This window comes from Osmia lignaria, chromosome 4 (assembly GCF_051020975.1).
Source record: "Osmia lignaria lignaria isolate PbOS001 chromosome 4, iyOsmLign1, whole genome shotgun sequence".
Classification (NCBI taxonomy): Eukaryota; Metazoa; Arthropoda; class Insecta; order Hymenoptera; family Megachilidae; genus Osmia; species Osmia lignaria.
This window is the reverse complement of record NC_135035.1, coordinates 10097309-10123091: the sequence shown is the minus strand read 5'-3', so window position 1 is coordinate 10123091 and position 25783 is coordinate 10097309. Positions and strand designations below refer to the sequence as shown.

At 45.2% G+C, this 25783-nt stretch overlaps 1 protein-coding gene across 8 annotated transcripts in view; it reads left to right on the top strand.

The window, feature by feature from the left end:
* Positions 1-8993: 8993 nt before the first annotated feature.
* Positions 8994-25783, top strand: part of pdm3 (POU-domain protein pdm3) — a 124147-nt gene continuing 107357 nt past the window's right edge. For 2 of the 8 annotated variants that reach the window (XM_034322829.2, XM_034322830.2), the window contains exons 1-2: positions 8994-11079; positions 20599-20894. In XM_034322829.2, coding sequence (XP_034178720.1) covers positions 20628-20894 — 267 coding nt within the window. In that variant the 5' untranslated portion in view covers positions 8994-11079; positions 20599-20627. The remainder of the gene's footprint in view (positions 11080-20598; positions 20895-25783) is intronic. The other 6 variants (XM_034322826.2, XM_034322833.2, XM_034322825.2 and 3 more) reach the window with 5 other exon arrangements.

The window sequence follows — 25783 nt, the reverse complement described above, 5'->3', positions numbered from 1 at the left end:
TACCCTGGCTGGGTTTCTTCGAAAAGGTTAAAGGTACTGCGTCTCGAGAGGCATCGGGTCGTAACTGATAGTCCGTATTCGCGGCTAAGTTACGACCTCGCTGGGCCGACTTCATCCCTCGTAAAAAAGTCGGAACGGCCTTCCGAAACGAGGCAGTACGCATAATTATCCGGCACGTCCCTCATTCCTTCGTCGGGCCTCTTAACTTTACTGTCCCTTCGCAAGCCTTTGCACGGCTGTCGAAAGTTTTCGTGAAATTACGCGCAACTCGGCCCCTCGGACCCGATTATGTTCGCCTAAAATCATCTTCGTGTTCGTTTTCAGCGGAGCCGCATGGCAAATTAGCGGATCGCGTTCCGAGGATAATTTAGAGGAATGAGCGGACTTTTAGGGACGCACAAAGTAGTACACCGTTGATATATTGAGTAATTATTGTCGATGGGTGCGAGGGTACGAGTCGGGTTTCAAGAACCAGCTGCTGGATACTTGATGCATCGATTAATTACGGTGATTTTGATATTGATGAGCTTGTTCTCTGCTCCTCATGTTTTTCTTCAGATAAATCGTCGAAGTTATCGCCGGGAATACTAATTCTTGTGCAACTTTGCAGAAGCTTAAGGGTCGTTAGAGCGAAAAATAATAATATCGAACAGTTTCTTGTACTAGTTATAGTAGCGATATACGAGGACATCATGCTAATGGCGGATCTAATTATCTCGAGCACAGATGCTCATTAATTTTTTTAACCGAATCACTTTGTTACACGTTGCTACTTTCAAGAACATCCTGCATGGTAATTATTCGGAGCTTCGATATTCTCATTTACAGGGACGATTAAAGCCGAACCGTGCAGTTAAGTATCAATTTGCCAAGGAATCTGTATTAAAAACCGTATCAGATGAATTTATACGTTTATAAAGGGTTGTACTTTTTATTCGTGGACCTTATACAGGGAAGGGTTACGTTGATATCGATCAGCTTACAAGGTGCTTCTTGTTATGACTCAATTAAGGTCGCGCAAGGTGCAGAATCCTTGGAACATCCGGAAGGAACACCTGCTAACTAAAGTCTAATTGATCGTCCTTCATAATCTTTTACATTACCTTATCCATGGAAAATGATCTTCAATTTTTATTTTTAAATCGTGAATAAATAATCGATGTGTTCGTTGATAAAATTCCGAGGAGAAATTCTGAAAACAAGTTCGAAAGGACTACCGCGACGGTAAAGATTAACTCTTGGAGCTGTGTCGCGAGCTGGCATAATCGGCAAGACGGGCATAACGGAGCGGAGTTATCAAATTGATCAAGCCAAAATAATCTGTGCGAACGAGCAGGCCGGTTATGCGCCATAAACGCAGTGTATGAGCAATACCGCGTGCCACCTAACCATGTACACACCTACGTATGTACAAAGCAACGTCCACTAGCTCGGTGTTCACCGGATCGCCAACACAAGCGCGGAGAACATAACATAACCCGGTGTCACGCGCAGGACTTTACAACTCTGCCATCTCGTCGTTGGTCCTCGTTCACGTTCACCCTTCCACGCCCTTAAACCGTTCTTCCCTTCGAAATTCTCCCTCTTCATCTACCGGCACCACGTTCCGGTAGTTCAATTTGTAAGCACAAACTGAACCATTTGATTTGTTGCCTTTAAGATTTCGGTAAAAGTGCTGCGACTACTTTGAAATTTTTTAATTCTTTTCTTTGGATCTTTGTTAATATATTTTCTTCGAATATTTGCAATGATTCGAGGGATAGACAGGTGGAATAAAAAATTTTAAAAAATCTGTGCCTCTGACGAAGGGAAGGGAAAAAGGCGTCGGGTCGTCGAAGTCTCTGCGAGTGACAGAATGATGGCCAGAAATAGACGTCAGAGGAAAAGAAAACAAGGTTCACCGGCGAAACGATCGGCCATGGTAACCGTCGAGGAGGCAGCGAACATCCGTTGGGTGCTGGCAGATATTACTATAATGCAACTCTGGACATAAACGCGTTTACGACGCTCTGCGTTGTCATTACGCGGCCCCTGCATCGTTCGCCAGTGGCTTTAACTTTATCGGCACCACCACCGACACCGACGCTTACAATCATTGTTACCACTACCGAAAACGACCTCCGCTAGCCCCGAAACCTTCCTCCGAAGGAACCGCTCCAACCTACCTTATTCGCCCTCGGGAAACACCTGTCTGCGATGCTTTACGGCGCACTCGTAAAAATTAATTACCTATAATTAGAAAAATCGCGACTGTAACACAGGGAGGGAGAGGAGAGGTGCACGAATTCGGCAGGAGGATGTTAGCGGTGACTTTTTGGTGCTTCTGCAACGGAGAGATGTTTTATGGTCCTCCGCAGATACAAAGAGGAGGGAGACTGTTCTTATTTTATCGCCTTTGTACTTACAAAGAAAGATGCGTTTAAATATCTTTCGCAAAACATTTATTATTATTTTCATTCGTGCAAAAATATGGATTTTTGGAGATCAAACGTTTATTTTATGGAAGAATCTTTACCCTGAAGTATTACCATGCTTACATGGTATCGACTATGCGAAAGGGCACGAAACGACCAGAAGAAGACAAAATACGTGAATATATGTCCGCGTGTTATATCTATCCATACATGTTCGTGTTTCTATCGTACACGCATTGCTGGGGTGTTGCGGCAAGGAAGGGTTTAACGATTCCCGTAGCTGCGTCGATTTACGACCCCTAAAACACATCGAATGCGCTTTATATGTATGTAAATTAGGTCAGCCGCTTTGCTTCGAACGGACCCCCGATCTTCGCAGTGCGATACGTCGGATAAAACGGAGTAGAAAGGAAAATTACGACGTTCTCGATTCAATTCATAAAGTTTTTGCAAGATTATCAGAAGATTGTTACAAATCAAAGAAATGAATCCTGCAGACTAAAAAAGTAAATGATCTCTCCTTCACTGTAATCGTCAGAAATGTTATATTTATTTATTTTTCTTACATCTTCATGCACGCATTTCATACATTATATACCTTCGCAACGAACACACGTGCAAATATAATGTTGCTACATTTCGCATTACAATTCGACGTCTTGCAAATTGTTCCTTTTTCGCAAAAGAAACGACGATTTCACGAGTTGCACGCTAATTATCATTCCTTTCTTCGATCATCTTCACACTTGTTTGCCTTGCTAAAGTCCACTAATGGTCGCCCTTGAATCCCGAACAAAAGGGGAGCCGTCGCGTTTCTTTGGCGGAATCGTGCCGTTTAGCCGGCAATAAATCGTAACAATGCAGAATGGCCGTCGAAGAAAACGGTGAATTTTGATTTGCGAGCGTCGGATCGTCAGTAATTTCAGTAATAGCTTACTCTCGAAGAAGGGTACCGACCGTGGCAGGATATCCACGACTCGAACCCATTCTTCGAGCGGCTGCACCTTCGTGGTTGCTTCATAAAAGACCCTCACACCTCTCTCTTCCGATGATTCTCTATAAAACAGTATATCTCAATTCTCGTGCATGCACTTCTGAATATAACTGGTGTGCTTGAAAGGCATTCTCCTTTTTTTGCCAAATTCATTTTGCAATGTTAAAGACTCTTTGAAAGGCAAATATTAAATCTACAAAATTCAGATTTTCTATTTTAACCCTTTGATTGCTGAGTACCCTAAATAAGAATTAAGTCAATGTCAAGCAGCCTTGAAGAAACTAATGAAATCAAAGGATTTTGAATAAGAACCAAGTTACAATGCGATGCAGAAAACGATCTAAACTATCAAAGTCTCGCGTTAAACCTCGGAATAGAGGAAGCAGTGTGTGGAACACACTTAGGTGTCCGGGGGTCGAGGTTGAGCCGCGAGTAGAGGGAAACAGTCGGCAAACTTTATGATCACCCAGTACAACTTGAACGGGAATAGCACGTTCTAAAGGCTGGAGCGGCGCTGCCTACCGTAGGTTGCAGTTTGAACTATAAAACGACGTAAATTATGGCTGCGGATTGCAATATTATGAGGCTATATACGCACGTTTAATGATCGGGGCTACCGGGTTGGGAAACGTGGCTAAATATTGTCCGGAAATGGTGTGAAGGTACCAGGCTTGGCTCGTCTTCCCTCGGCTGGCAACTATTGACCGATACATTCGTGACCGCGTATTGCCGGTGCTTTCCATTCCTCGATGACCACGGAAATCCGTGAGAAAACGTCGGTAAACGATCGCAAAAACCCGTTCCGATGCATGGACAAAATTAACTCTTCCGAATGGACGGAATCACGCGATGTAAGTGCATTAGCGATGGTAATAATTGACACCTGTTTAAAGCATCGAACCACTGGCTAGAGTCGGAACGCTTTCAGCGCAATCGTTATTACCGATTTTGCTATTAGAAGGCTGCTTTCTGTTCGCGGAACAGGTGTGACTTTATTTATGGCTACGATAATTCTGCTGGATTATCCATTTTTTTTCGGTGTTATGGTAAATCAACAAATTTTATCGCACGTCCGTACACGGAGCTGTTTTAAATATATACATCAAGGAAATTAATGACGTTCTCGGAAACACAAAGACCTCGGTGTGGATTTTGAAGGGATCCAAACAAGAGCAAAGAGTTTCTTGTTACTGGATCACGGCGGGAACGAAGGATCCAAGGCGTAATCTTTCCAGGGACACGAAGATGCGGGTGAAATATCAAGTTCGTTGATCGTTTCACGGGAACACCAGCTCGTCACGTTTAGATGGTATATCCTCTGCGTGAGATCCGGTTAGAACGTGCAAATTGTAAACTTATTTGCAACGCTTTGCAGCAACACTGTACATCCCTTAAGCGATATACTAGCGGCATGAAAAGACCGTAAATCTTGGGGACTAGCTGACGACGATAATTGTTAATTACGCTTGTACGCAAGAACCAAGCGGTTTCATTTAAATACAGTATATACAAGTTAGGGTTCCGAGGGGATTGGGGGGACGGTACGCAAAGCGTCACTAACGAATCTAAACGCCGGAAGGGACAAAGATCTGTTTTATTATCAGCGTATAAATTGTGCAATAAACAACGACAGAAGACAAGACAGTATATTACTCAGTCATAAAAGGCGAGAAAGAGGGACGGTTACTGTCGTCGCGATGCCGTGGATCGTTGTTTTGTCACATTTTCTCGGTGAGAAAGGCGCAATCAAAGCAGGAAAATTTTTATATTTCTTCTTCTTTAGAATGTTTTTTAAATCAATGCTTCCATACGTAAAAAGTGTGAAAATGTATCAATCAAGAATTTCAACGTTTCGAGAAATGAAATAAATAGAACGGCTGCGGTTTCGCGGCATTTCTTAGTTCCGTCTTGCCAAAAGTTTCGGGTAAAGGAGTCGTCTGAACAACGTGGTTCGCGGAAATTAAAGCATTGTCTGGCCTTCCGGTAGAATATAAAAAGGCCCCCTTATCCGGGTGGCGGCGCAGAATGTATCGGGAAGCGGTTATTACAGCAAACAATGATGCGCGAAATTATCGATCAATGGGAGCTTGATACAAAGAGATGCTCCCTCAGATTACTTTGTTTCGAACATCCTTGCCCGGACACGACATCGTCGTACATCCCCGCGGTATTATCTTCATCAACCACCTGCTCTCTCTCCCTTCGCTTCTCCCTTACCCGGGAAATATGTCTGAATACCTCTGGTAAGATGCGAATTTTCAACATCTCTGAACAGTCCCGTGACTCGATCACGCAATCGTGAAAGTGTTGCGTTTCTCACTCCGTCACGATTCATCGTGTTCCTGTTTTAAATGCACCTCTAAAGACCCCATGTGGTTTCCTCCTGACACGTGAAAGAGACACTGTTGCGCCGCCATTCTTTCGTATTCCTTTCAAAAATTTCTTCCGTTAACCCGTCGCACGATCGTTCTCTCCTCACTGTTTTCTTTCGGACCTTTCGTCGAAGCAACACCGACGATCGACGACTCGCGACCGCGATCACGCGATATCGTCGATCGCGTTAATTAGCCCCGTGGTAGGCATCTCGAAGAGACGATGAAGCCGGCGTTTATACTTCTGGGAAGATGCTCGTAAAGACTGCTTGGTTTTCGCTGGCTCTGTTATTAGCCGAGTGGCTGCGACTTCGAGCGAGGCGAGATGGAGAGAGCAGGACGGGCCTGAGGATATAATCGCGCCTCACCACGCAGCCTTTCACCCAATACCACTAATCTTCCGTAGCTGACTACTACGCGAACAGACGTTTCTGCCTCGGAATTAAAAGGTCTCATCCTTCGAAGGTACGCGTGTTGCTCGCTGGGATTGAGCGATCGAGGTGAAGGAACGGAATCGCGCCCGATGGGATTCGAGGAAGTCTTTGAATCGCGGTTAAATCGTATCGAAGTAACAAAAACACAGAGGCAAACGTGGTTGAAGAAGTCGCGAGGGGGATGATTAGCATTCGTTCGATTGGAAGAAGAATCTCGTGGCGAGAGGGAAGGTTGGTTCGACGATTGGACACGGCACTAGTCCCGTGGGCGCGCGAAGGCAATCCCGTCGGGACGGCGAAGTTTTACGCGGAGATTATCAGGAAGCGGAGCGGACGCCCATGAATACGGAGATCCTGCGATAAAAGGACGAAAAAAGAGGAAGAAAGTGGGTAGCAGGTAGCAGGAAGCAAGAGCGAACGGGCTGGCTGGTTGAAAGGGGTGAAAGAGGAAGGGACAGAGATAGAAAGTGGGAGTTGGGAAAGAGTTGGTAACCCAGTGCCGCCAGGAGAGTGCCGGAGCAATGTAGTCGACCACGAATGAGCGTAGCAACGGATGGAGAGGCAACACTTTGTAGTTTTAATCGATCCGGCGGGACGGGGGAGAAAGACGGAGCACCCCGAGCAGAGGGTGAGTCGGCATGTGCGGCAAAGGAGAGTGAGGGAAGCCGAGCGGACGACTGAGAGGCACGCGAGACGAAAGCGGACAGAGAACCTCGGTGCAAGAAGGATAAACCCGGTGCGAGGGACAAGGTGACGATGGTGCGACAGAGACGATAGGAATATCGGAGAAACAGAGAGAGAGTAGAGACCCACATCCTGCCGACTCCTACAACTTCAACCACCAGCTGGCTACACCTCTACGGGGGCGAGTTATATGTGAAAAGCACGTGGACCTTCGAGAGGAAGAAGGACGAGCGGATTCATTCATTTCCTCGTGTGCTTCGTTGAAAAGATCTGTCGCTACTTTCGTCTCTGGACAAGGTGAAGATGGAACAGGTGAAAATTTCAGCTGATTTGCAGATTTTCTTTGATTATTTTATCCGGCAATTTTGAAGGATCTCTATTGATGAGTGATTAACAATTCACAGTATTTTTTATTATTTAATATTTAATTGATTAGTATACCCAAATGGTAGGTTTCGAAAATCTTGCAGAATTTACTTACGATTAGGCATTAATGCCTGCATTTTTCCGACTTTTACGGACTCGTACACAGAACCCAGGGCACCAAATTAAAAATTTCTAATTATTACTGTGGTTTTTGAGAAGACGTGATTTCAAGAGAACGGCTTTCGCATTTTATACAGATATTTTCATTGACCGACTTGAAACATTCCCCTGTAAACCCGACAAATCTAATCAATGGCTTCACGTGTTGCACGATCAATAACAACGTTGCTAAAGGAGGTCTATAACAGTCCATAAATAAATGTAACAATTTCCTGTCAGCTGGTATGACGTGCACGTTAGAAGATAAGAGTAAAAGTGTAAGGAACCTTCGTCTTGGAGCGGTTTATTTCAGTCGAATCGAATGTATTTGTAGCTAAGGACGCGCCTCTTAGGGTCGAATCACGACAGAATATTGTCGAGGTCGATGTCGGAGAAATTGAGGGGAGAACATTAAAACACCGAGGGTGCGGACAGTAATAGTGGCGCCGACGAGGGTAGCTCGTCGTTCAAAAGGGGTAAAATTTGGACTTAATAAAGACTGGCTGCGTAGTAACGAAACACGTACTTATATTCATGCGAAATTCTGCCTTTCAGAACATCTTCATGCGCGGCTGATTGAACATGGTAATTCGAAAATACATAGTTCATTAGTTCCTTGTCGTACAATGATTTTCATAAATTAACCGAGTTTTTATATAATTGTAAATATAATTTAAATGTAAGTACATACTAGAAATTTTTTTCGCAAAATGAAGAAATCACGTTAACGACATTCGTCTTGCACATCCGATGAACACATTGTCATCCTTTCGATCGAATTCGTCGACAGAATGAAACGAAAATGGCTGGCTATCGGCTGGTAGCTTTGCAATTACCAGCCAGGGGTTCATCGCGCCCCTGAAGATAAATGAGACAGTGGATCAACGTCGACGAACTCCGACTTCTGTGTACGACGATTTATCAAAATTAATGACCGTGAGGCCTACCAGGCTGACCGGCCGTATAGATAATTGGAGTGCATTCTATGACTTGCAATTGATAGGATGTATGCTTAAGGAATGTGGATCAGTTTGGTAATTTGGGGGAAGTTGAGTTTAAGGATGATAGAAATTAAAAAAAGAGGACACTTTTCATTTGAATACAATTTATTTTTATTGTTGTAATTAATTTATATACAAAAAATGTATGATACTATGAGTTAGACGATAATTCACGATTCCCTAGAAAAGGAGCACGCTAAACTAGCCCTTAATCCCTTAAAACACACATAGAATTCAAATTCACCCCCGAGAACTCGCTCTATCTTAACCATTCAAACTTATTCCATTTTCAGCGAAGAACCACCAACTGACCCATCCCCGAGGAATCCAGCCATTCGGAATCAGGAAGAAAAACGATCGGCAAGCAGTGGAGGAACGGTGCAGGAGGATCGAGGTGCATCAACCCCCTGCTTACCGATTCTTCGTGCCAGAAGTCGGCCGCAGTTACGGAGCCCTCGAAAGGGTGTCTCCGATCTTTCGATCAGCCCTTAAAATCACATCGTTAAAAGCGTGTGCCCGGTTCTCGTGCAGTTTCCTCGAGGAAGATCCGCGAGATCGGTCCTTCGCGGCAATCGCTCCTCCCGGGCTACCCTGGCCAAGTACTCTTCAGCCCCGTCAGGCTGATTTGCATCACGGTTACGAGCTCGTTCGAGCTCGTGGTGGTTATATTACAGAGCAAGAGAGAGAAAGGGAGGGTTACGAGCAGGATGGAAAAAGGGAGACAGAAAAGGGTGCCTCTCGCGCGTCCGCGTTCCACCCCCAAAGGCACCTCGCAGGAGGCAGCTCGGACACTCATAACAATCATAACAACGGGATCCCGCGAGTAACTCGCGGACCACCTCCGCGCATCGGGACCGCCCCCAGTACCGCCTACGATACCCCTTCCACTTGAAACGAGCATTGGTTGCCAGCTAGGCGGGAGAGAAGCCACGGCGGGTTTGCCTTCCCTCGGTTGAACAGCGGGGCCACTACGCAGCCAGACTGCGGACCGTCAGCATTCAGGTCCAAGTTTTCGCGCCGAGCTTCGACCGCGCAACGTGCACACCACGCTGCCACCCGACACGAGGCACACCACCACCGAGGATCGTCGAGGGTCCGACACAGGCAGTAACGAGCCCACCATCGATCGATCCTCTTCGATCATATCGCTCCGTCTCCGCTAAGAGGACGCGACCATCTCGACCAACAGTGTTTCCGAAGGGATTCGTAGACAATTTCATTCAGAGGACGAACACGGCCGACCTGGTCCAGTGGGACGTCTGGTGAAGAAGGTGGTGTCCAGCAGGAAGAAGCTCGCAAGTGGAGGAAGTTTGTGATACGTCGGTGATCAGCCAGTGTGTGCTGCGAGAGTGATCAGGGAATCAGAGCGTAGAGGTGCGTGCGCCGACTCGTTCAGTCGGCACGTGGACGCGGACACACGCACTTGTACACTTGACTGTTACTCTGTTCTGTGGACACTTTCTACGGTGAAATTATCGGACACGGTGATTCAGTGGAATAAGTGAGAGAATCGTATAACCTCTACGCGATTATATTGCTTGTTGTGTTTCGGAGCAACAGTCGTCCTACGGCGAAGATTAGAAAAACTTGTATAGGCTGGGTTTGCCGGCGTACCGTCGAGATAACAAAACAAGTCGCGGGACGTTGTTGGAAGACTGTCGAATATACGTTATCAGAAGGGCCACGTGCGGGAGGCAATTAAACGCGGCAGGTGCTACGGACAGGTGGTGGCCGAGTTAATTGCACGGCAATAAGCGTAGACATTCTGCGAAAGATTGATCAACGTTCAACGGTGCCGGAACAAGCGTGTTGCGCGTGTGTGTTCGCATGTAACGAATTGGCATCGCGAGTCGAGTGATGCATCGAGCGACGATACAAGGACTCTAATAAACTCCTAATTATCCTGCCGGATAATTACGACACGTGACCGCCGCCGACGCGAAGTGGTGTTTTTTTTTACAGCGTGGAATCGAGCGATAAGCACGGACAGCGAGCTCATCGTTGACAAATAGAATAATTAAAATCGCATTAAAACAACGTTGCACGTTAGAGTCGCGTTATCTCGAAGGTGACCCGTGTGTACATAGAAACGCTGGCATTTCAGTGGAACACTTTTTTTTTTTTCTTTCATTCTTCAACAACGGTGCTCATCGGACAGAGTTTTGTCGTTCTCTTCCGGGTGCCGTCAGACGAGAACGATCGAAGAATCGAGTGACGTTATTATCAGGTCTCGAGCAATTAACAGTTTGCTGCTTAATCGCTCCTAATTACTCGCAATTACCCGGCGTAATTATGTAGGCTGATGTCACCAGCGGTCGATGTATTTGTGAATCGTCTGTCCGTCGACGTCGGTCCACCGTCACCATCCGGTCTGTTCCGTGTCGTCGTAACCAGTTGCTGGAAAATTACCTGGTGATCGTGGAAAAGAAAGGAGGTGAAACACGGGAAAGTGCTGGCACTTGAAAAGGGACGAAACGCGATCGAATAGTTCGCTGGCAAGCGAGAACTGTCGAGAACAGACTGTTCGGTGACACCGAGAACACGAGTTTCGGTTCGATCGAACAGCTAGTGGCATCGAGCTGAATAAATAAACGGCAGTCGAGTCAACCTACGTCAGGACGACGTCCCACGTACATCAGCTGCAGGTCGCTTCAGGTGAGTAATGTCAATCGTCAACTTTTATTCATTCATCATTACCAGTAGGAGAATTAATCTTAATTAGATAGATGGTCCATATATGTTCGAGGAAATTGTATTTCTGAGATGAGATTCGTCAAAGTTTCAGAATTGGTAGAAAATTACCGTGGTGGAAATGAATCCATATAATCAAACGTATTCTATAATAGTAACGATTAAGCTTTTTAATTCAAGCTTTTACTTTGCTATCTTACAATAATTTCAATTGTTATAATTACAAAAAGGGAGTTAATTAGAAATGAATTTTGTTCTCGAGATCAAACCTGTTAAGATTTCAGGATTAGTCCAAAAATGTTCCTTAATGGGTTAGCTATCTGAGTGGAAATAGATATCTATAATCAGACAGAGTAATAGTAATTATTAAGCAGATAATGTAACTTCTTAATTAGAGCTTTTCCTTCATTATTTTATATCGCCAATGTAATGGCAACTTTGTTCTAAATTATTCTTATTTCCTCTAACTCCAATTGCTGAGTGATATAATTTTGTCATTTACGGCTTAAATTTATATCAAGACTCCATTATTTGCATATCATTGATATTAAAAATCATTTTTTAAAGGAACATATTTGATCTGATCTGAGGATAAACTTTCTTGCTAGATCTGAACAATAAATTGTAGATTGTCGGGTGTTGTTAGGAAAGTAAAAGAAGTGTTTCCATCAAAATTTTGTACGCCAAGGCGGCGTGTATTTATATCTGGCTGGCAATTGCGAGGCTCGCGAGCGATAATCGTTGCCCCGATAGCATGAAGTTAATCTCTGTAATTAAGAAAGTTACTCCGGGGCCTGGCCACGCGGGAATGTTGCCTAGCGAGAGATTGAAACAGGCTTTGGGTTCCATGCGAAAGGTACGCCCGAAGCTCGGCGATAATTCCCCGCGGCTACTTAGCTGCGTTCCAATAATTAGGGTGATAATTATGCGCGATCGCGAACGTGTCCGCGTCGAGTGTGACCTGAAAATGCTAATTGAAGGATCGTGCAGGTAAATGCAAAGCGATCGTGGATCTTTCTTAATGCGTTCCCTTTTACAATGTGTTCTTGGGAATTCTGTTACAAAGAGAATTGAAACGGTAACTTTTATATAAAATTCTTCTTTCTTATTTCGTATTTTCTATTTAATTTGAAGCAAGATATCTGGTATCAAAAAATGTTTCAAAGTCTTCTAAAATCTCTTTAGAAACCTCCACAAATTTATTTAATCCACTATGAATAACTCAAACAACATCAGAATCCACTAACAGATGAAATTCGCATATTTCGAAAAATCATGAAAATTCTCTGATAAAAAGTGAAATATCCGCGATAAAAACGCATATCTCAATGAAAATGATCAAACACCAATTTATCCATCCGCACGTTTCACCTCGATATCCAGTAAACAGTCGGAATCACTCGAAAAGAACCGCGGATACCGGCCGATCGGAATCATCAGCGGAATCATCCCCTTCGAGCGCGCGTACGGGCACGAAGTGCGTGTCGAACACGCATGCACTCGTCATGAATCCAATTAACCCAGCTCGCACACGCGCGTCAGATATTTTCGATGAAATGACACCGTCAGTGAACTACGCCACGACCCCGTACCATGTGATTGGAGAGGTAAACAGGAGCACGTGTTGGCAGCGTGACTACGAGTGACGTTGCCGGGGGTCGAGGGCGGATAGTAGCACGAGGTGGAGGCGGAGGAGGTGGCGGTGTGCGGTGAGGAAAGGGGCAGCGGAGGGTAGAAAATCAGTGCGAGCAACCAGAGGGTAGGAGAGTTCTTTGCTTGCCACCTCGGGACTATGGTGAAAGAGAGGGTTGCTTGAAAGGAGAGGCGGTCGCTTTACGGGACGGGAAACAGAGAAAGAGAGGAGAAAAGTGGTGGTTGATGGAGAGTCGAAGGCGGAAAATCCCAAAGGAAGCACTCGACTCGAGGTATCGTCGGGACGCTCGTTTCGAGCGTCGCTGAGAAAGAAAACCGACGCTTTTCTTCGGGATTGCGAAATCCTTTTCGTCCTGTTTACTTTCTTCGAGGTATTCTGATACAACCAATCGAACAATTTCTTTCCTTTGCATTTTTTTATAGTTTGCAAATTTTGCGAATTTCAATTTTTCAAATTGATCCTCGAGAGTGCTTGTGTCAGTTTTAAAATTACACGATCATCTTTTGGTGAAAAAGAGAAACAAGGATAAAAAGAAACACCTCGGTCAATAAATACATATTCATGTCCGTATGGCAGTATACAGAAATATCCTGGTAGCTTTGAAAAGAATCGGAAAAGTGCAAATAAAACGTACGGTTTTGCGGGCATTCGGTGGATAATAGGTAGCGGAGAACACGGATATTGTCCAGGTCAAGAAAAGTAATCGATGCTTTTCCCCCCTTCTTAAATCCTTCCACAATTTCTCCTCGTTCCTCCGCGTTTATCCTCTGTCTCTCTTCTCCTTCTCCCTCGGCTCGTCAACCCCCGTTTGCAGCCCCATTCAACTCCCTTTTACCCGATTCAACCCCTGCCGACGATCCGGCGCGCGATAACATTTCGCTCGACAACTTACCCACTTCCAGCTCGCTTTGTAGCCTTGCTTCTCTATTTTCCATCCGGCGCCCTTCCATCGATTATCGACTCACGAATCACCGCCGTTAAGTAAGTTACGCCGTCGTCTTCGAGAGTCAAATGTGAATCGGCAAGTGCCCGCCACCGTTTCGCGATCGAACGCGATATCGCGTGTATTCATCGACCTAACGTGTCCCTCCTTGTATTCCATTCATTCTAATTTCTTCCTCTTTATCGCTTCTTTGATAATCCTCCTCTCTACACGAAAACGGTATTTTCAAAATGATACAGGAATGATTCTTAACCCTTTCGCTATTTAAATTTAAAGTTCAAGATTAAGGAATATAAAAATTTCACGACCCTCCTTTCATTTAAAGCAGTAAAAAAGCCCCTCGAAGCTTATTGTCGCGCATTGATGAAACGATTCAAGTACAATTGCACGTGACATTGTGCCGTCACGTAAGTACAATTACACGTTTCGAGTAAGTGGTTCTTTGAATGGGCAGAGAGGAGGAAAAGGGAGCGGATAAGGAACGGAAAAGGGAGCCCATTGCAGTTCGATCTGTTCCTTTTTTCCTTTTCAAACGGATCCCCCGTTCCCGCACGCAATTGGACGACGTGACGCCCCATAGCGCGAGACGATGCGTGCGGTGTCATTAATTCTAATAATTCATAAAGAAGCACGCACGTGCGTAACGGGGCGGGGAGGATTACGCGTCGAGGGACAAACCGATGCTACGGCACGAGTGTTTTTGTACGCTCGATGCTCCTAATAGAGCTAATTTGCGTGTAAAAGCACTCCCGAGATTTCCGTGCCTCGCCGCCCTATTGAGGACTTCTTCTCGCCGGGAAAAGGGTCCCCAAGAAGAATTTAAATTCCTCGAAGAATGGTCCCGTCCTCCGCACATATTTTACGCCACCCGTTCCCTTTGCCTCTTGCCTCTTCTTCTCGGATAATAGAATCGTTTCCTCAGCTAGATAATGCTTGACTTATATTTCTGACCCTCCTATTTAATTATCCTTCTTCTCTTTCCCTCTCTAACCGTTTAGCCTTATTTTTAATTTCCACCTTCCAATGAAAAAAAAAATTGCGGCTTGAAGCTACTTGACTCGTTAAAAGGACATACGGCTACTTAGCGCTTCAAATTCGACCATTTTCCGGTTCGATCGACTGATAAGTGGCGGCGGTGTTCGAGTAGGACGGTTAATCCCGTTAGATGAGGGAGAAAAAAAAAAGAGGAAATAAAAGGGGTCCAATGAACCGGGAGCAAGCTCGTCTTTGGGCCAGATGTTAATACGAAACGACTCAGCGTGAGCCGCGAAGGCGGTTTAGTACGTAAATACATCTTCAGCAGGGGGTACCATTATAATGGGCATGTGCGGTTAAGGTTCTATTTGTGGTAATTCGGAGTTTAATGCACTCACGCTCTGATTTAGCCGGCGGGCTGACACTTTTTTTGTCCGGGCGCAACCCCAACCACGCTGGCGCCGTAAAACATGAAATATTCTTCCTGCGCCTTCGAGTATGCTTTCTGTTCGCCTACGCATTCGCGTGTTCCATCGTCATTTCCATCCTTTGTGGCAAAATTTTACGCCCCGTTACACCACCTACCACCTCGGCCTGAATTATTCCGATTCGAATCCGAACGAGGTGTCAAAGGACGTAAATTTTATTCGCATCGGGGCAATTGAAAATTCACCAATTTATGAAATTATGAATAGCCTTTTGGTATCGGATAACATCTACCAAAGTTTCAAATTCACCCTGATCAGAGGAGAATCTTAATGTCGCGTAGCGAGACCTTGATGGTTCTTGAATCTTGGACCATAAACAGAGATTCCGATCTGATTCGTGAGACGATTTATGGACGCAAGTGGAATCAAAGGTTCGTTGCGTAACGCGGAGTGGACGAAGAGTCGGTATCCTCGTCGAGGCGGTCGAACAGTCGCGTTAACGGGTCGCTGTTCAGTTTAATCCTTGCGTTTCGTGACTCGGGACAAAGCCCCTCGGATTTCTGACGGAATGGTATCGCACGAAACGACCATTACCTTGGCCCGCCACTTAGCCGCCTCGCTTACATACGTTCACCGTTAAAGATTAATTCGAATCACTCGATACCATCCTACCTGTTCAAAGGAGGACCTCGTTTCCAACGGTTTATACCGCTGGAACATGAACGATCACGCGTATATTAATCGTACGAGAACTTATAACAACGAACTCCTTCAATTTTGGCAACGGCTTTTGTCGATTCCCGTCCGAGCGAATCGGTGTTCGCGCACTTCAGCTTGCTTTCAGCTCGTTCTCTTTAGCATTACCAGCACGGTTAGGCGCCACAAAGCCGCGATTATGCGTTGCCATTAGACTGGTCGATTGATTACGGGATCGTGAAAAAAAAGAAAAAGGAGTCGGCAAGGACAATGTCGCGATGGGCGGTTGCCAACTGGTCCCGCTGGGATCATTTTATTGGCCGTGTTTCAAGTAGGAGGGCTACCCATGCTGTCTTCTCCTACTTTCTCTCCCTCTCACGTGAACCTTTTCTTTTTCTTCTACCCCCTCGCAGACGGCCTTGTACCTTCGTCCAACGTTTCGAACCCCTGTTTTCAACTGTCCAAAGATATCGGCGTTCATTTCGCTCTGTATCCTGCAGGTAACGTTGAAATTGCTGTCTCGAGTGGAAAGCGAGAGCGATGCTTAATTTCTGTTGAACTCGTGGGAACACGATTCATTTTATTCAACTTAATCTCGAAGTAAGGAACTTCCCGCCAATTTCGTGTCTCCGAATGACTTCTGTTTCCGCTCGTCCGGAAGCGGACGCGTATTCAATGGCACGAAATCGAAGTCTCGGTTAAAATGGGCCAACGTCTACGATGGCGCGGGTAGTCCGCGTCATGGTGGTGCCATATGGCGATTATCCGAGGCCCGGTTATTTATAGCGTTTCGTTTGCAAGAGCAACGCGGCATTCGGCTTCGTTTTCGCGGCTAACTGGACCGAGCCTAAAATTCTAAAACCGCCCCGTGCGAGTCCGTTGCCGGCCACGGGAATCGGCCTCATAAATCGATGCCCCGGACTTTGGGCGGTTTACGCGCACCTCGGTGTAGCCCGAGGGGCGAGAGAGAAACGGAGACATCCCGTTCGCGTGTTAGAAGGAAAGAGAAACAGTCAGGACTATGTGGAAACTAGCTGCTGGCCAGAGGCGTACGGTTGTTTCTAAACCCACCTTATCTACTAGCCCCTATAATAAGCTGCGATCTGAGACCGTATATCCCACCCGCACGCACACACAGACTCGGGAAGAAGCCGAGTCCAAAGTGTGCACACGTACAGGGTGTTCGTGAAAATTGTTTTAATACTGCAATTGTGGTACAAGAGGTAGATACTCTTTAGATTTGATTTTAAGATCCTTTCTCATTATTTTATTATTTATCTTCTCCTGATCAGATAATTAAAATTCTAAATGTTTTATTTCATTTGAATTTCTTATCTCAGAACGTAATTTTGGAAAATTTTCCTTTCTGTATTATAAGATTTTCATATAAATATTTCTTCAATATCTTGAATATTATGGTAAATAAAAGGGTGTTCGAAATTTAGTATGGACACCCTGTAGGCACACCAGGTCGGCCATTCGAAGAGAAGGAGCTACCCGCAATTCCCGGACGCTTATACGCGGTGTTGTAGGCCACGGAACGCTTGCAATTACAAGCTGGTCAACATATAATTATCCCCAATGACCATAAATTACCGGATTTTTATGCGCAACATTCTTAATTACCCTTTGAATTAACATCAATCAACCCCCTTAATTGTACGCTGCTGCTGGCGGCGTCGCTGACGTTGTGTTGCCTCTCTTCTTCGTCGGTCATCCCCCACCTCCTCCTCCTTCTTCTTCTTCGGCAAGTCGAGCACGGGTATAAACGGGGCACGATGATAATGCGAAAACACGATACTCGGCCCCGAAGCGAGAAGAAGAAACGTCGAAGAAAGGGGGAAGGTTAAGTGGACGGGATGAAAGTCGGTGATACACGCGGTGGTGGTCGGGGTACGAAATCAGCCCGAGGGTGGCTTTTAGTGGTTAAACGTCTCCGATCGTGGAAAATGTGAACGTAGAAGGGTGCGGGTGGAGAGGAGGCTCGTGACGGCTGGTCGCATAATGCACGCGTTTTAATTGCCTCCCTAGACACTCGAACGATCCTCGTATCAATGGTCCCGGTGTGTTTTAATTGCATATTCGATTACGTGGACTTTCACCGGCTGATCCCGTCAGCAATTATCGCTCGTGGAGACATGCTAGGATGCGCTCGGTGAAAGCGGATACTCGTTTCTCGATGAAAAGAACCGCGAGCCTCGATTTTCCCGAGAAAATTGACCGACGGACTTCCGTATCTCGCGTGTTGCTTCAGCTGCATTCCACTTGGAAGACGAGACATCTGCTAGAGCGATTGATTTTTTTTTAATTTGTATCCTTAGAGGTGTAATTGGTTCTTCTTTGGTAATTAAATCAATCTTAACCACTTTGCTTATCAGAGCAAGGACTTAAATTGGAAGAAAAATATGATTTTTTAGACTTTAAAGAATGATAACAATTCTTTAGAAACATTTTAACTTGAAATGACTTTGAAATCTGAAGAATTTCTCGGAAATTCCAACCCTCGTCAAAAGATTTATTTTATCATAGTACCCAACTAATCCCTATCAATTATCATGATACAAACCGAACGTGCAATTACGTGCAAACGAATTGACACGTGTAATCGGTAAAATGGAAGGTTATCGGATTCGACGATGATTAATCCATTGCCAAAGCCGTGGTAGAAACGAAACGCCTCTCGAACAGGCTGCTTGGAGGGTAGCAATTTTCAAATATTAAGCCTCAATGACACTTGAACGATCACGGTTATAATCATTGCCGATTTCTTCGAGCTGGGTACGAGGGATTCTCCTTCCGTTTCACGTATCACGATCGGGAACGAGAGGGACGATGCGATACGCTAATGAAACCGCGCTCTCATTAAAGCATCCAAATCGACGATACTAATTGGCTAGCTTTCGGAATACCCAGCATTATACCTCAGGATGCGATATAATAATCGTTGCGGACGAATTCGGTCCCGGACAGCCGGTGGTTAAAGCGTCTAGTAATTTCACGGGCGCAGCCCTAGAGCGATTAATATGATTCCAACGGAAATTAACGACCGCAAACGGAAAAAAGAGAGGCTCGTTCGTCGGGATGCTCGACTGGCCACTCGATCGTCGACAAGCAGTCCTTCGAAATGAGAGGATCGCTTAAGACGCGAGCAATTTACTTCCTTTTAAGCGTACACGTTAACTGTTTGCTTTGCTTTGCTTGTTACTTTGATTTTGCACGTTGAAAGCGGGAAATTTCTTTCCCTTCATCAACGTTCGTTCTAATTCTTTTTAACAACGGTTAACAGGTTCGCTTTAAAGATTGGTAATAATTTTTCCTCTCGAATTATACAGTTTCTTACACCGACACTTTGGAATAATTTCTCAGCGAAACCGTCGTCGGATCGCATCTCTCGTCGCTAATTAACCGACACCGATAGATTTCCAGGAATTCTCACGTACGATGCAATACCCGCTAATTCCGTACGATAACGAGACGCAAAACTGCTGTAATTACACGGTTACGTAGGCTGGAATAACGTGTCGAGGCCCTACATACTTCCTAACGGTGAATCTCGATGATCGCGATCCATGCCTCGACCGTAGGTCGTTGCAAACTCGTACAACCTTTATCATGAACGACGTTTTTTTTTTTTTTTTTCTATTTTCGAAAACCCTAATATTTAGAGGGCGACCATTATAAAAGGCTTTTCTCGAGGAACAAAGTAGTTGGTGAGCTGACGGTGCGCCCTTTGACAATAATTTGTCCAGAATAACCGGCTGCTCTCTCTCTCTTTCTCTCTCTCGCTCTCTTCCTCTAACCCAGGCTTCCGCTCGATGATCCATCCAGCCGTTCGTCATAGGCGTACGGCTTTTAAAAAAGTGAAGCGCTGGACTCGGGCCAGCGCAAAAATAGAAGCAGATGTTGTTAGTTGCGTTCAGCAAGTACACGAACCGCGGGCTTCGACGATGGATCTCGCCGACCTCTGGCCCGGAGGAAAAAAAGAAAGCGAGAGGATGAAAGCTTGATCGAGAGGAGTCAGGGGAAGGAGATAGGTTGAACATTAAAAATTTATTATCTTCTAAAATCACTGTTATCGTTTCATTCATTTTATTCGATTTAATAGAGAAATTCTAAAAATATAGAGACCTTGGTTACCACAAGCAGAGGTACAGGGATGATCTCATTGCCCTTGAATTCTTACTAACCGTCCCCATAGATAAAAATAATTAGCCTGATGAATGCGAGGTGTCTGTAAGTGGCGCCCGGTTCCCAAACGCTTTTATTCTTGAAGCAACGGGATTCTTGCTTCTCTCCCCCGGGTATCTCCGACCCGATGCCATCGACCAAATGTTTTTGCTTTGAAGTCGGAAGATGAACGGGGGCCTCCTTCTAATTTCCACTGTCTGCATTCTTAACAGCTGCACGCAGCACGCTTCGATACGGCCGACGGGAGAGACGCGTTTAATTAGTATCGTGTTTATGCGTGTCGCTCTGCCCTTTCATGTCACCCTCGGGTTAATGCCGAGGACGATTTGAAATCCTATCGATCCTCTTTGGGTGGTATCGTTCAATTATTATTATCATCCCGCCGATATCAGTTTTAATGTAATTTTCATTAACGATTAATGATCGTTCTTTGGTATGAAACGAAATTTGTCATTGAATTTCAGGACGTTTCACGTCATCGTTCTATCCGCGTAGAGAAATTGTATTCAAGCCATTATGGAATTGCAGGGTACTGTAGGTCGGCACGCGGCGATTTCAACTATTAGATCGGTCCTTAGAGAGTTTTGGTCGATTTGCAGATTACGAGTCCCCGGGATGCAAGGCTGACATGGCGGAGGGTTCGGCCGAGGAGGAACAGAGCAGTACCGCTGCACCCGCTTCCCCGCCAGCTGATCTTCGCACTCTGAACACCCAATTGTCGCCGCCTTATCACCACCAGCCCCATCTCCAACCTCGTCTTCAGCATCTGCAGCATCCCAACATGTTGGCGACCGCCGTACCGCCCAGGCACAGCCACAGCATGCTGTCTCATCAGGTGAACACGGAAGCCGAGTTGGACGCGCCCTGCGACGTGCCATTGAATTTGAAGAGCGAGGTAAGTCAATGAATCTCTATGGATTAATCCAACGATCGATTAAGAATCATTCTAATCGGCCGGATACAGCCGCTTCATCGTTCGACCCCGTGTACGTTAATTAGACGATGAAACCGAGATATTATTGGTGACCCTTGGCTCGTGGAAACCATTCGGTCGCGTATTTTCAGTTAATTTTAATTGAATTTCTCTATCCAATTAATAGAAAATGGATTTTTAGTAGAAATTCGAATTGATTGATCAAAAGCGATTACTTCACTGATTAATCCAGTGTTTGTTAATTACACAACGAACCAAGGGGTTCTTCGGGAAATTTGATATCTGTTAGGCGAGCTATAGCTAGATCGTTGATGTAATTTCAGTAAAATATGAAATTAATCATTTCAATCGCTCAGTTATATATAATATTTAGCAATAATTTTTTATTTTTCGACGATCGTTTTTCAATTTGATTGGATGTCTATTTAGTATCAAAAGAATATTTTTGGTCACGATTCTTTAATGATTTATAGTTCACGATCAAGGGTACGAAATCGAACTCGAGGGATCCTCGGTAAATGCGCGTCATAAGAAATGCGTTAATAAGAAAGCCCCTTTGTCGAAACGATTGTCACACTCGTTAGCAACGGTTTTGTGTGTCAATGACAACCAATTGTCCGCTTAAGTAGCTGCTGCGTCGCGTCCAAGCCTAATTCGGCCGATGGTCTCTCTCTGACCTGTATACGATTAACGTAGAAAACAAAGCGTATCGAATCACTTCCATATGAATGATGGGGTCAATGTACAGTTAATATTCTTTCTTCAAACATCGTATTGAGACGTTGCTGCTCGAATATCGGGCACAATAATTCACGATAATTTCTTTTAAAAAAAATCATTAGAAATCATAGATCGAGCATGATTTCACGAAACCAAGACCGCTTTCTATAATCCTCGATTCGCGTGGGGAAAAAAGACAAAGCCGTGTTATCGGGAACGCATAAGTGGCCATTATGCCAATCTAATCTCCATACTTGGCGCATGGTCATTGGAGCGTTTTAAAGCGAGAGGCAGTCGGGCTCGACTCGGCTCGGCTTATTACCAGAATTTGCCAGAAAAGGCTGCTCCCGTTAGCGGATCTGTAGTCGTGGGAAAATCTTACAGATAGAATGTCAAAGTTTCTAACGGGTTACACGCTGGTATGCGACTTCTACGCGCGTACACACGACATTTGCCTAAGCGTTTGCACGATACGCTTCCGCGTTCCAGCGACCGAGTTAAGTCTAATCACAGTTTACACGACCCCTTCCGTCGGGACGATTTCGATGATCATTTATCAGCATGTAATCTGTGCTGTATCGTTTCTTGGTATCGATTAAAAAGAGAAACGTGAACTTCTCAGGTGAAGCTGTTCGATATTTGCATCCGAGTAAGTGAATACATAAGTAAATTAATTTTCTTCCATTTCGACCAAGCGAGTTTTCTTATCTTTCTACTGTTAAAAAGACACTGGATTAATTTACACGTCTAATACCACGATGATGATTGCTCATCGTAATCGTCAGGTGAGAAAGTAAAAGCTGCAACGACTATATGGATCTAGATCGGCTAGATGTTCCGTATGTTGGAAGCGAAGGAAGTAGCTCGCGTGTTAAGCGCGAAATTAGTATTTATGGGAGGTCTGTTAACGAGCTCTTTTGTTCGGAGCGTAAACGAGGAATTATTTAGGCGTTGATTGTAATCGTTAGGAGTGTAATTCGTATTGATAGGCAAATTCGAAGCGTATCCTTTTTCACCGACTGACGTAAGGTCCCTTTAATTTATTCCAAATTATTGCCATTTTAAATTTAACCTCGACCAAAATTTCACACGATTTTAACCCGACGATAGTCCAGTTCCAGTTACGAAACGAATTTCGTTGAAAAGAACGAAATAACCGAGCGCGATGGTCAGCAGAAGAGCGTTAATGTCGCCTGTAATCTTAATCGGTCGAGCATTCACGCGGGTGTATTATTAAAATTCGACAAAAGGTACTCTTTTTTTTTTTTTCGTTTTTATCCTCTCCGTGTTCCGCGTGGCGCGGTTGATTCGCGCATCAGGAACGAACAATTCGACCGTCCGACAATGCACAACAATGATGCCAATTAGCCGACAAAAGAGAATAATAGTGTACTAGAAGAGAGGCGAGGCGGCAGACTGGAGACTAGAGTCTCGAAAACAGCAGTCTCATCCGTTGGTACGCTGTTCCTGTCCATCCATTACACTATTATCCCCTCGGCAAACACAGGATCCATCGTGGAGCCGTAGTCCACGCATGGACTTAATGCCATGGGCTAGCCCGTGTCTGAGGAGGGAGCATGCAATTTACGCGCAAAAGAACTCTAGGATGTATCATAGCGGAGGCTGCAAAAAGAAATGCCTCTGCTTAACAGGGCTACAGCATACATAATAATGTCCCCGGTGTTCCCTAGCGTTGGCTGGGTTAGGTAGATGAAATATGAAAAGCCGAGGAAAAAATTGTGATCGTCCGTGCACTGCGATCTTTCTTATTTATCGGTATTAACATGTCAAAGATGCTTGTAACTTGCCTCCTCTCCTCTCGCTTCTCCCTTCAGCACCTTTGAAAACTTTCTCTTTGAAAGTTTCTTTTATGCTTCTTTTGAAATGTTCACTGGGGTGACAATTTTGATACACGCAATCTTCTTCCAACATTGAGCTTCAAATTAATTTGCTGGACAATTTATTATCTTTTATGAATTGTTTGTATTTTCTACGATTGGTACTGTCGATTATCCAGCAATTTTCATGAGAAAAACTCTACCCACATAGAATGGCTATCGATCGAACTTCTCTATTCAATGATCATAAATTATCGGACCTTTGAGCGGCGCATTCTTAACGATCCTCTCAATGCCATTAGCCGTTCCTCTTAATTGCGGAATATCTTCTTCCCGCGAGAATAATGGATGTCCAGTAAGGCTAATAAGTACACGGACACAAAGGCATGGCAGTCCTTCAAGGATTTCGTTAGACGCACGAGGCCGTTCGTGACTAAACCAAGCCTCTCTGCCGATTGAAAAGCCGAAGGACCGTGTACGCACGATGATCGACAATTAGAAACCATAAAAAACCCGGCGAGGAGCAATCACAATTCACTGCTATCGGTCACGGTTTTATTCATGGTCATCACGCCTTCACACTTCTTCGCATTGTCTCGTTGAAACATTGTGCTTCGTTTCACTCGAGGATTCTTCTCGAGTTCGAACCCTGTCGCTTCGTCCTCGTCTCCGTAAGATATTCAAAATTTGAAGTTTCACGATGAGAAGTGGTAATTAGTTTTTCGTCTGGCGCATTCACCTTTTCGAATATTCAGAGGCATTGAAATCACCGGCGAAAAACGAAGAAGAAGAAGTAGAGACACGTGTAAAAATTCATCTAAACCGATTAGTATCGCAGAAATCCAATTTCTCGCCCACTCGTGAAGCCCCGCGAGCGCGTCGAACGAGTTAAAATAAATAGAGACGCATCGCGTCGAGACGCGAGATGCATCGAGTACCTTCGAGGCTCGGTACCAATCTACTATATATGCATCGTCACGAATGCCGTTCCACGATCTCGAGAAGAATACGCGATAGAGAAGAGGGATCCTCGTGACTTTTGCCAGAAAAGCATCAGCCTAGATGCAGCGCACTCGAGGAGAGGCATAGTTTTGCGTTAGGATTGCGGATTCACCGAGCACTCGATGGATCGATAAGCTACAGAGAGGAGGGCCTTAAGGCGCATTCCGCCTTGATGGCCAGCAGACCTGGACCGTAAATGCATCTGTCAAGAAAGTGATTGAAGGTAAACGAGGGATGCTGGCGCAGCAAACCGGCCGGGTTCGCGCTCGGATCTCATTACCTAGCTGCTTCATTTCACCGAGTCAATCGGGTTTCGATCGACTTTCACAATTACTGGCGACCCTTCGATTGTGCGCCTTCTCTGGTCAAGGTTACATTTCTCCTCTTCCAAGATTTCCAATTGATTGTGATTTTTAAATTGGAACTCGCGACACCAGTGGTCAAAGGGTCGCTTTGAAAAAAAAAAAAGAAGGGAACGTGAGTGTTAAAAAAAAAAAGATAGAAATAGAAAGGGCGACTGGGTTGTAGGGGATGGAAAGAGGGAAGAGGTGAGAAGGGTGATATCCCGTCGGTGGACGGCTCGTCTATTTCTCTCGCTTGCTATTCCCGGAGTGATGGAATGCTTATCAATAGATTAATCTCGGAGATCGGCGTGCGGGTGCGCAGAATCGTTGGAGCGGACTCTTCGATTGTGATTAAACATAAAAGTATTATTTCAATCTGGCCCCCTCCGTCGTTTGGCGTACATTGAGCGCGGGCATCGGTAGCTATATAGCCTCGCGTACATAGCCTCGCCCGGCCGATAGATCGGGCATTTTTCCATTAGATTGGAACTTGATTAAATTGAAAATCTGTCAATTTAGGAAAAAGCATCCGACAGCTTATATTGACGGTGGACATTATACGCCAGTGGTCAGGCAACGAGGCGGAGAACTCGTTGGGCTGACAACTCGCGCAGATAAAAACCCATCGTCGCGAGGACCGAGTCTACTCGGCCACGGGCCGCTTCCTCTCGCTTTTTGCTTCCTTTTTGCGCCCTTGTAAAATTAATTGCCGACGCTCTTTGAGGGCGACGCTCCCGTCGCGGCGAGGCGCGCGAGCCCGATCACGGAAATTCACTAACGCTTCCTGTCATTCGATTCGATTCGATTCGATCCAACGGCTGATGCGATTCCGTTTGATGCTCGCTGATTCCACCAACGGCCACCGACCATTTTCCTATGGATCGTCGATGATTTTCGCGTTTTAATTCATACCATGTCATTTCGCTTCAACGTCCTTTCATTTCTT